This window comes from Rhinoraja longicauda, unplaced genomic scaffold (genome assembly GCF_053455715.1).
Source record: "Rhinoraja longicauda isolate Sanriku21f unplaced genomic scaffold, sRhiLon1.1 Scf000147, whole genome shotgun sequence".
In the NCBI taxonomy this organism is placed as follows: domain Eukaryota; kingdom Metazoa; phylum Chordata; class Chondrichthyes; order Rajiformes; family Arhynchobatidae; genus Rhinoraja; species Rhinoraja longicauda.
This window is the reverse complement of record NW_027601365.1, coordinates 115328-127572: the sequence shown is the minus strand read 5'-3', so window position 1 is coordinate 127572 and position 12245 is coordinate 115328. Positions and strand designations below refer to the sequence as shown.

The window sequence follows — 12245 nt, the reverse complement described above, 5'->3', positions numbered from 1 at the left end:
TTGCATCAGTGTGCTGTGCCCAGGACGGATCATCAGAGATAGACACACCCAGGAACTTGACGTTGTTGACTCTCTCCACCCCTGACCTGTCGATGAAGACAGGTTTGTGGATCCTCAGCTTTTCCCTTCTGTATCAGCCTCGATGTTCTATGAGAGTGAAGCTGTTGTTCTGGCACCATTCATATCATCATATCATATATATACAGCCGGAAACATGCCTTTTCGGCCCTCCAAGTCCTTGCCGCCCAGCGATCCCCGTACATTAACACTATCCTACACTCACTAGGGACAATTTTTACATTTACCCAGCCAATTAACCTACATACCTGTACGTCTTTGGAGTGTGGGAGGAAACCGAAGATCTCGGAGAAAACCCACGCAGGTCACGGGGAGAACGTACAAACTCCTTACAGTGCAGCACCCGTAGTCTGCATTCGCTGTAAAGCAGCAACTCTACCGCTGCGCCATTCTCGCCCACCTATACTCCAATTTATCACTACCTGTAATTCGCCCAACAACGGTGGTGGTGTCAGCGAATTTAACGATGGAGTTGGAACTGTGTCCAGCTACAGTCGTGTGTAAAGTGTGAGTAGAGCAGGGGGCCGAGCACACTGCCTCCAGGTGGTCCTGAGATGGTGATCGAGGAGGAAGTGTTGGTGTCAGTTCATACTGATTGTGGTCTGTTGATGAGCAAGTCAAGGGTCCAGTTGCAGAGAGATGTGCAGAGACCCAGTTCCGTGAGCTTGGTAACCAGTGTTGTTTGTTTGTTTGTCTGTCTGTCTGTCTGTCTGCTTTGTTTGTTTGTTTTGTAACCAGCTATGTTTTTTAAAATCAAAATATTTATTAAATTATTAAAAATAATATTTACAATACAATAAAACAAAACATAACCCGCCACCATAATGCATGACAAACCAATATACCAAATAAACTTCTATACAACTATGTTGCAATCCGTGTCACGGATGCATTCAATGCCCCGCGGTGCCCAGCGGTCCCGTGGACAGCCCGCGGTCCCTCTCCAACACCATCCGGGTGCGGACGTGACCCCGGAAAAGGTGCAGGCAGCCGGCTCGGGCAGAGCCCTCTTCCGCCTGGCGCCGTGACTCGCCGATGGCCAGCTTGGCCAGGCCCAGGAGCAACCCAACCAGGACATCCTCTGCCCTACCCTCTCCCCTACGCACAGGGTGTCCAAAGATGGTAACCAGCTTGGTGGGGATGGTGGCATTGAACGTTGAGCTGCAGCCCGACGTATGTGTTCTCCTTGTCCAAGTGATCCAGTGGAGAGCCAGTGGAATGGATGTCCGCATCCTCCGTTGACCTGTTGTGATGGTAGGCAAACTAGTGGGTCGACGTTCATGTTGAGGCAGGAGTTGATATGAGCCATAACCAACCTCTCAATGCACCTCACCACAATGGATGTTAGTGCCAGCGGTCGGTGGTCAATGAGGTATGTCACCTTACTCCTCGGGCGCTGGTATTATCAATGCCCTCTTAAAGCAGAGGGGAACTTTCTGATCAAAGCCCATTGACCAGAATTGTTCACTCTATTCCTCATATATAGCCTGACCCACTGGGTAAAGATGGCAATGACACTGTCAGGTTTTAATACATTTCCAGCACCTTTGTCATCTCTTTTCCTGGCATTAACACTGTTTTCAAATTTACTGCTAAATTCAGAGGGTTTGTTTTGAGATACATCATGGAAACAGGGCCCTTGGCCTACCCATTCCATGCCAACCACCGATCACCTGTTCTCACTAGTTCTACATTATCCCACCTTCTCATCCACTCCCTGCGATGGATGCGTGCTGAAGTGGGGATACACTGAATATGCGGCCGACTGCGAGTGTGGACGATGGACCATCTCCTGAGCTGTGACATGTTGCATGACACACGCACTGTAAAGGATCTTGCCAACCACGTGGCACTAACATTTGCTCGCTATTGACAAACAGCTGTGTGATGACACAAATAAATAAATAATCCATTCCCTGCAGACTAGAGGCCAATTAACCTAGAAACCTGCACACCTTTGGGGTGTGAGAGGGAACCGGAGCACCTGGAGTAAACCCACGGGGTCACAGGGAGAGCGTACAAACTCCACACAGACAGCATCCCAGGTCAGGATTGAACCCAAGTGTCTGGCGCAGTGAGGCAGTGGCCTCTACCAGTGCACCACTGTGTTGCCTTGAATTAGAGTTGCAGTGCCTTATTGCTGCACAAACCCTGTCTCTATAACTCTGTTAAATACCGCACCACTGTTCACTGAAGGGAAATAATTGTTTCAGTCACTGTTTTATTAAATGTGTTCTCATGTGACAGCTGTTCCCACTACACTCTTTTATCCTTGCTCTGGAAAACATTCACACAAGAGAATAACTAAACATGTTTCTCTACGCCGCTGGTTTGCTGAGAAGTAATCTGCCTTCAATTGACATAAATCCTGCCTCCATTTCACATATCAGTTCCATCTTGGAGAGTCAGCTGGCAAATTCACTGGTGTGTTATCCGTATTTTAATTAGATTTCTGTTATCGTCCTGTTCATTCAGTTTATCATTGGGGCTGCAGGAGAGGAGCAGAGCCGTGAAGATGATGGGCTCAGAGACTGCTCGCAATGGACAGTCATTCTCCTTGTTCTTCCATAAATTACTGACAGCCATGATTGCAGTGAGTGCTTTCAGGACAGGTCACTGACCTGTATCTGACTCATGCAATACCATTTTAAATTTGGGATGGCACAGTGGTGCAGCGATAGAGTTGCTGCCTTACAGTGGTCAGGACCAGGTGCCTTACAGGTACCTTACAGGTGCCTGGTCCATGGGCTTACAGTGCCAGAGACCAGGTGCCACAGGTACCTTACAGGTGCCTGGTCCATGGGCTTACAGTGCCATAGGTCCTGACCTATGGAAAGCCAACTCATCCATGCCAACCAAGATGCCCCGTCTAAGTTGGTCCCATTTCCCAGCATTTGGCCCTAACCAATGCCTGGGGTGGCAGTGGAGGCAGATGCAATAGTGGCATTTAAGAGACTTTTGGTTAGGCACATGGATATGCAGGGAATGGAGGGACATGGATCATGTGCAGGCAGATAAAGGTTGGTCTTAGCATCAAGTTGGGCACTGACATTATGGGCCAAAGGGCCTGTTCCTGCGCTGTGCTTTGTTCTCTGCTGTTATAATACCTGCCTCAACATCAACATCTTGCAATGGCTCTGCCAGCTGTACCTCTTTCAGGGGACACATGTTTGTTCCTTTCCAATTCATCTTTAAGATTCATCCTTAATTAAAAGCAAATGCCTGGTGTGGCGAGTGCAGGTGAGGCAGGGTGTTACCTGTGCTGTTCACTGGTGAAGGAGGTCATGGAAGTTGAGTCATTGTGCTAGAGGTGCTCCTGCCTCGGCCAAGCTCAGGTAAAGTCCCAGGTCACTACCTCGGGTGACAATGAAGCATTGGCACATCTGGTCAGTGAACGGTGCACAGAGGCCACAGGGTTGCCATGACATTGATCATTCTTGCCTTTCATGTTAGACACCACGGGGATGATACATTGGTACGTGCTACTAATGAACAGTAGAGCACGGTGGCGCAGCTGTAGAGTTGCTGCCTTACAGTGCCAGAGATCCGGGTTCGATCCCGACTACGCGTGCTGTCTGTACGCAGTTTGTACGTTCTCCCTGTTACCTGCGTGGGTTTTCTCCGAGTGCTCCGGTTTCCTCCCGCACTCCAGAGACATACAGGTTTGTAGGTCAATTGGTTGTGGTAAAAATTGCAAATTGTCCTTAGTGTGCGGCGTGCAGAGATCGCTGGTCGGTGCGGACTCGGTGGGCTGAAGGACCTGCTTCTGCGCTGTATCTCTAAACTAAACTAAACTAAAGCAAACTAAACAGATGGAATGCAGCTGATAAATATTTTCCACTATGACACTGGCATTGGTTAACCAGAGAACCAGGGTTCTCGGACTTGTAATATTGTGTTTTCATGTTGGCTAACTAATTATTTGTCATTATTTTTTTAATGTAATTGCTGGCACAACCCTGCACTCTGCCCACTCAGCGATGGAAGCCAAATACATCATAAATACCTCACAATTTTGTAAACATTCAGATCAGTTTGGTTTCAATGCAAACTGCCCGTGACATTTCTGCTCGAGCCACAATCCCAATTTATAATTAATCCAATCAAGCATTTTGAAGCTTCCGATGAAATACGGCCATTTCCCTCCTCACGGCCCCTGGATGTGATTGAACATAAGTAGAAGAGCGGTGAAGGTTGAATGGGAATGGGGAGTGGGTTTGATTGATGATGGTAATTAAGTCAAGTCGTCTGAGGTTCCAAAGAGGAATTCATTCACACACGCACACAACAAGGGGCACCTTGACAATCTGTGCGCCCACAGCTGATATCTGGCTCTGAGCAGACTGGGTTATTGATAGGATGTTAAACGAACAATAGTGACTGGAACTGGCATTCAATTGGTGAAAATGATTGCTGTTGAGCAAGGATAGTTTAGGTTTTATGGGTAGGAAGGAACTGCAGATGCTGGTTTGCACTGAAGGTAGACACAAACTGCTGGAGTAACTCAGCGGGACAGGCAGCATCTCTGGAGAGATGGGTGACATTTCGGGTTATTTTTAGTTTAGAGATACAGCGCGCAAACAGGCCCTTCGGCCCACCGAGACCACACCAACCAGCAATCCCCGCACACCAGCACATCCTACACACACTAGGGACAATTTACAATTCACATAGATACAAAGATACATCGACAATAGGTGCAAGAGTAGGCCATTGGGCCCTTCAAGCCAACACTGCCATTCAATGTTATCATGGCTGATCATTCACAATCAGTACCCCGTTCCTGCCTTCTCCCCATATCCCTTGATTCCGCTAGCCCTATCTAACTCTCTTTTGAATGCACTGCCTTCTGAGGCAGAGAATTCCACAAATTCACAACTCTCTGTGTGAAAAAGTTTTTCCTCATCTCCATTCTAAATGACCTACCCCTTATTCTTAAACTGTGGCCCCTGGTTCTGCATTCCACTAAACATTGAGAACATGTTTCCTGCATCTAACCTGTCCAATCCCTTAATAATTTTATATGTTTCGAAAAGATCCCCTCTCATCCTTCTAAATTCCAGTGAATACAAGCCCAGTTGCTCCATTCTTTTATCATATGACAGTCCCGCCATCCCGGGAATGAACCTTGTGAACCGACGCTCCACTCCCTCAATAGCAAGAATGTCCTTCCTCAAATTTGGAGACCAAAACAGCACACAACGCTCCAGGTGTGGTCTCACTAGGGCCCTGTACAACTGCAGAAGGACCTTTTTGCTCCTATACTCAACTCCTCTCATTATGAAGGCCAACATGCCATTAGCTTTCTTCACTGCCTGCTTCGCTGCCAAACAACAGATGGCGCCAGGACACCACCTGCCTTATACGAGCTGGAAAGCCCTAAACCACCTCTGCACTGGAGTGGGACGCTCGGACTCAACCTGAAGAAGTGGGGCTTCTCGGACCCTGACAAATGCAACTGTGGAGAGGTACAGACAATGGCCCACCTACTGACTTGCTGTGGAGAGGCATGCACTGCAGACCATCTCTGCAGAGGCACAGATGTGGCACTGGCTGTGGCAAAGCGATGGCACAACGTTGTCTGACACACGAGCGAAAACTGCCTGTTGTACCTGCATGCTTCCTTTCAGTGACTGATGCACTAGGACACCCAGGTATCATTGCATGTCCCCTTTTCCTAACCTGACACCATTCAGATAATAATCTGCCTTCCTCTCTTATCCCTTCTTGAACTTTGCGTCCCATTAATTCGGGTGTCTTTCGTAACTTCTCCTGAACTCTCTTCCCGGTTGAACCAAAGCCAATTCACCAACAAACCTGTACATCTTCGGAGTGTAGGAGGATATCGGAGCACCCAGACAAAACCCACATGATCACAGGGAGAATGTACAAACTCCGCACAGACAGCTCCCGTTGTCAGGACCGAACCCGGGTCTCTGGCACTGTGATCCAGCAATTCTACCGCTGCGCCACCGTGCCAATCCAGATGTTAAATCTGAGCTTGGAAAGGGGGCAAAGCCAATGTTCAGTTCTCAGTTTGAAGCTGAATATGGAAAAGGGGGATGGATATGTGGAGGGAATGTTTCCGGACAGAGTCAAATGGATTACTTAGTCATCGATGGTATTGATGTTCTAGAGTGGGACAGTTCAGGATCAGGACAATATGCACGTTCTCTTGGACTGAATTGTGCTGAATGAGGGGGTTGAGAGATTCTTAAATTAGATGGCAATTCATGGGTGAGAAATAAAGAGCTAAACAATAGCTTTGACTGCTCAGCCTAGTTGCTGCTGTGTCAGTGTTGAGCACTGGGGAGGTACGGGCCAGATTAGAGAGGTTGTGTGTTGTTTGAGTGTCAGCTGGGCCTGTCATTATCTCAGACAAACATCAACACTGTGTGAATCTCTCTGTTCGAGTGCTGTGCTCAGGAATGTGTGTCTGCTTTGCATATAACTGGATCCTGACCAGTTTGCAGCTATTGAAGATGGACACAAAATCCTGGAGTAACTCAACGGGACAGGCAGCATCTCTGGAGAAAAAAGATGGGTAACATTTCAGGTCGGGACCCTTCTTTAGACTGGCCAGTTTGAAGAAAGGTTCCAACGTGAAACATCCAGTCTGCAGAAAGAACCCGAACCGAAACGTCACCCATTCTTTTTCTCCAAAGATGCTGCCTGACCTGCTGAGTTACTCCAGCACTGTGTGTCTATCTTCAGTATAAACCTTGTCTGCAATTCCCATCTCCATACTTGATAGTTATTTGGTTCGTAAAGATGGCTGGCCCTGGTATAAATTGATTCATTCCCCTCCCCCCACACACACACAGCAACAATCGACAAGAAGCAAGCCAGACCTGCAGTGGGATGTGCCTGATGAATTTCTGTAGTGAATCAGCAAATGGTCAATAATGAATATTAGACCAGCAAAATCTATGGTTCAATCAAACATTGCTGTAAATGAACAGTGCTCTGTAAATTACCTTTCTGGTAATGGCCCTGATAGCAGCATCACTCTTATGGTTTCAAACAATCGCTGACCTGAAGAATGGTCCCAATACAAAATGTCACTTATCCATGTTCTCCAGAGATGTTGCCTGACCCGCTGAGTTACTCCAGCACTCTGTGAAACGTCACCTATCCATGTTCTCCAGAGATGCTGCCTGACCCGCTGAGTTACTCCAGCACTCTGTGAAACGTCACCTATCCATGTTCTCCACAGATGCTGCCTGACCCGCTGAGTTACTCCAGCACTTTATGTCGTATTTTGAAAATATCTGCAGTTCCTTGTGTCAAGAGTCAAGAGAGTCAAGAATGTTTATTGTCATATGTCCCAGACAGAACAATGAAATTTAACTTGCAGCAGCACAACAGGCAGTGGCTCAGCGGTAGAGTTGCTGCCTTACAGCTCCAGAGACACGGGTTCGATCCTGACTACTGGTGCTGTCTGTATGGAGTTTGTACATTCTCCCTGTAACCTGGTGGGTTTTCTCCGGGTGCTCCGGTTTCCTCCCACACTCCACAAAGACGTACAGGTTTGTAGGCTAATTGGCTTGGTAAAATTATAAATTGGCCCTATGGTGTGTCGGATAGTGTGAGTGTGTGGGGATCATTGGTCGGCACAGAATCGGTGGGCCAAAGGGCCTGTCTCTGCACTGTATCATTAAACTAAATTAAACGAAACAAAATATATAAACATAGTACTCTGTAAACAATATAATAAATGAAATAATGTTTATGAAAAAAATAAATAAAATATATATATACATGCACAAAATAGAATATATATATATTGTACATACATACATAGACACACACGCACATATACATGTGTGTGTGTGCTTATATATACTGTATACTGTATATTTACTGTATATATATGTTCTGTATATCATATCATCATCATATCATATATATACAGCCGGAAACAGGCCTTTTCGGCCCACCAAGTCCGTGCCGCCCAACAATCCCCGTACATTAACACTATCCTACACCCACTAGGGACAATTTTTTACATTTACCCAGCCAATTAACCTACATACCTGTACGTCTTTACATACGTACACACACACACACACACACACACACACACACACACACATTCATTTAGTCATACATGCATTCACATTCACAGAGAACTCTACCCAAAATATGTAGGTAGGAACTGCAGATGCTGGTTTAAACCGAAGATAGACACAATATACTGGAGTATCTCAGCTGAAGAAAGACACACTCCAGCTTTTTGTGTCTTTCTACCCAAAATATCCGTTCTGTGAACTGTTGCTAGCAAAGCAGCAGAATGGGACCTCCATCTGCTCACTCGATCAGCGTTGTTCTCCTCAGCTCCTCCATTGCTGTACAGATTGTTAATTAACGTGCCACTTTAGTAAAGCCGTGAGTTCTGGTGCTGCCTTCTGAAGCTGCCAGAGTGCCGGGCGATACGGTTGAAACAGAGTTCAAGGCCAGTCCGTTTCACACACAGCCTATTGTCAGGCGTCGCGGGGGCAAACCAACCGCATCCACCTTGTGTTGTCGCGTGGGATCCTGGTCTCTTCAGAGGATGGTGTGAGAGAGATATTAGAGTAATCCAGTTGTAATCCCTCTCACCCGACAGTGAGAGCAGTGCATGTGTTGAGATGAACTTACATATGTGCAAGAGTTCAGAGTTTAACCTTCAGAGATACAACATGGAAACAGGCCTTTTGGGCAACTGAGGCCACGCTGACCATCGATCACACATTCATACTAGTTCTATGTTTTCCCACTTTTGCATCCACTCCCTACACACTAGGTGTAGAAAGGAACTGCAGATGCTGGTTTAAACCGAAGATAGACACAAAAAGCTGGAGTAACTCAGCGGGACAGGCAGCATCTCTGGAGAGAAGGAATAGGTGACGTTTTGATTTCTTCAGATTAGGGCCAATTTACAGAGGCCAGTTAACCTACAAACCCGCAAGATGAAAGGAATGGATCTTTCTAAACATGTGAAAGGATTTGGCAGCAGGAGACGAGCGAGGGATTACACAGTGACCATATTGTGGGTTGATATGATGCACTACAATGGCAACTTATGGAGTCCACTGTTAGGTGAACAGTGATTAATTCCCATTATTATCTCAGATTATTTTAACCCAGGTAATCTTAATCTGGTCTGCATCCCAGGGTACTCAAGGAGGTGGCTCAAGAAATCATGGACGTATTGGTGATCATTTTCCAATTTTCAATAGATTCATGTTCAGTTCCTGTGGATTGGAGGATAGCTAATGTTATCCCACTTTTCAAGAAAGGAGCAAGAGAGAAAACGGGGAATTATAGACAGGTTAGCTTGACATTGGTGGTGGGGAAGATGCTGGAGTCAATTATTAAAGAGGTAATAACGGCGCAATTGGATAACGGTAAAAGGATTGGTGCAAGTCAGCATGGTTTTATGAAGGGGAAATCCTGCTTGACTAATGTTCTGGAATGTTTTAAGGATGTGACAAGTAAAGTGGATAATGGGGAGCCAGTGGATGTAGTGTACCTAGACTTTCAGAAAGCATTTGATAAGGTCCCACACGGGAGGATGGTGAGCAAAATTAGAGCACATGGTATTGGGGGTAGGGTGTTGACATGGATAGAGAATTGGTTGGCAGACAGGAAGCAAAGAGTAGGAATAAACGGGTCCTTTTCAGAATGGCAGGCAGTGGCGAGTGGAGTGCTGCAAGGCTCGGTGTTGGGGCCGCAATTATGTACTGTTAATGATTTAGATGAAGGAATTAGAAGTAACACTAGCAAGTTTGCAGATGACACAGAGCTGGGTGGCAGTGTGAACTGTGAAGAGGATGTTAGGAGGTTGCAGGTTGACCTGGACAGGTTGAGTGAGTGGGCAGATGCATGGCAGATGCAGTATAATGTAAATAAATGTGAGGTTATCCACTTGGCGGCAAAAACAAGGAGGCAAATTATTATCTTAATAGTGTCAGGTTAGGTAAAGGGGAGGTGCAGCGAGACCTGGGTGTCCTTGTACGCCAGTCACTGAAAGTTGGCGTGCAGCTACAGCAGGCAGTGAAGAAAGCTAATGGCATGTTGGCCTTCATAACGAGAGGATTTCAGTATAGGAGTAAAGAGGTTCTTCCAGCATCTGCAGTTAAACCAGCATCTGCAGTTCTTTCCTACTCTTGAATAAAATAATTTTGTACGGATTTCTGTCAGAAAAATATGTTTTCTTTCTGGCGGAATCTCCAATCTCCCTCAAACTTGCCCCACATGCCAGAGACCCAAGTTTGATCCTGACATTGGGTGCTGTCTGTCTCACTGGTCCACCCCAGTCATCTTCTCTCCTCGCCACCACAATCTCACTTGCCATAACCCTTCCAGCATGACCATGTCTCATCCCCAACAATCATCTGCACTCACCTCACCATCTCATCCCATGCAATCTTCACTTCTCAATCACCCACCAGTTCAACCTGCTACATGTTCCCCCTCTGACCGGGTGCTCTGGTTTTCTCCCACATCCCAGAGACATGCAGGTTTGTGGGTTCATTGACCTCTATAAATTGCCCCTAGTGTGTAGGAAGTGGATGCGGAAATGTGATAACGTAAGGCATGGTTCACATGGGTGATGGTTAGGGTTGCCAACTTCCTCACTCCCAAATATGGGACAAGGTGACGTCACCTCCCCGCGTCCCCACGTGACCTCAACCAACCAGCGGCCACGTGCTCCCGCTCCACCAATGGCAGGCCGCATGCGCTGGTCTGGAAGCTTACCCCAGGGATCTCACTCCCCAACTTGGTCCGAGTTCAAGTGTGAGTGGGCAAATTGTGAAGGGCAAAGTGTTGTTATACGGGGATGTGCAACTGGTACTTGGTTAATCAAGTAAAATGCATGTGTTAATTGGTTAAAGTAAGTTACTTTCCTTTATTATTGGTAATAATGACAGGAAGGATTAGCTCCTTTCCAGTGAGCAATAAAGTAAAGTAAAAATAAAATAAAACAAGTTCTGCTTGTCTTTGTTTTATTTTACTTTCTACTTTATTACCAATAATAAAGCAAAGTAAAAAGTAACATAAAACAAGTTCTGTTTGTCACTAGGAAGGAGCTAACCCTTCGGATCATGACTGATCTTCCAATGACACTGTACAATTCACCAGTTATAGGCCTGTTCTGATGCCTCCAGTCAAATATAATCGTACAAACATTATTACACTTTGCATACAAAGCTGTGTAGATGTTGATTTTGCGCGATGATGTGAGCCAGTTTCTTTCTAAAGATCTTGCGTTTGCTACCACCTACTTTATACAGTTGTACACGACTAAAAACCTACATTTTTCAAAGATTTTCTGGCTCCCTCCCCAACCCCACTGAAGTTTTCTGATGTGTTTATATCAATTTGATGTCTTTAAAAATAAATCGGGATTTATTAACAAGACGAGAGAAAGTAAATCATGCAATGTGATCTCTAACACGTTGGCAGAGCTCCTGGAACTTTGTAATAAGAAGCAGAATGTGACTTTTTAGTCCTGGTGACGAGGAAGCAGCGGTTCTTCATTGCAAAGAATTTATTTTAACTGGCGTGAAATAATAACGAGGAAATATCATCTGAAAGGATTTTTTAGATGAGAATAGTGGACCCTTGGATTAGAGATGCAGGGGTCCTGGGAGGTGGTACTGTTGGTAGAGTAGAGGCAGTAGATCCTTCCCATTAATAAATAGGTTAATATTTATAATAACAGATTAATATTTATCATACCAAAAATAGAATATGGGAGCAGGAAGATTACCCAGGAACTGCACAAAGTGTACAAAGGGGTGGCACGGTGGCGCAGCGGTAGAGTTGCTGCCTTACAGCGCCAGAGACCCGGGTTCGACCCTGACTATGGGTGATTGTCTGTACGGAGTCTGAACCTCCCTGTGTCCACGTGGGTTTTCTCCGGGAGAATCGGTTTCCTCCCACATTCCACAAAGGTTTGTAGATTTTATTAAATTGTCAATTGTCCCTAGTTTGTAGGATAGTGCTGGTGTGCAGGGTGATTGCTAGTCGGTGCAGACTCGGTGGCCAAAGGACCCGTTTCCACACTCTATCTCTGAACTAAACTAAAGTCTGACCTAGAGCACTGGGTGCCAACGTTCTCACTCCCAAATAAGGGACAAAAGGTGAAGTCCCACGTGACCTCACCCAGCCAGCGGCCA

General features: G+C 46.1%; 1 protein-coding gene across 1 annotated transcript in view; it reads left to right on the top strand.

The window, feature by feature from the left end:
• The first annotated feature begins 544 nt into the window (after nucleotides 1–544).
• Nucleotides 545–12245, top strand: part of LOC144590167 (protein FAM171A2-like) — a 38988-nt gene continuing 27287 nt past the window's right edge. Inside the window, exons 1-2 of the mRNA XM_078394987.1 lie at nucleotides 545–585; nucleotides 2554–2671. Coding sequence (XP_078251113.1) covers nucleotides 545–585; nucleotides 2554–2671 — 159 coding nt within the window. The remainder of the gene's footprint in view (nucleotides 586–2553; nucleotides 2672–12245) is intronic.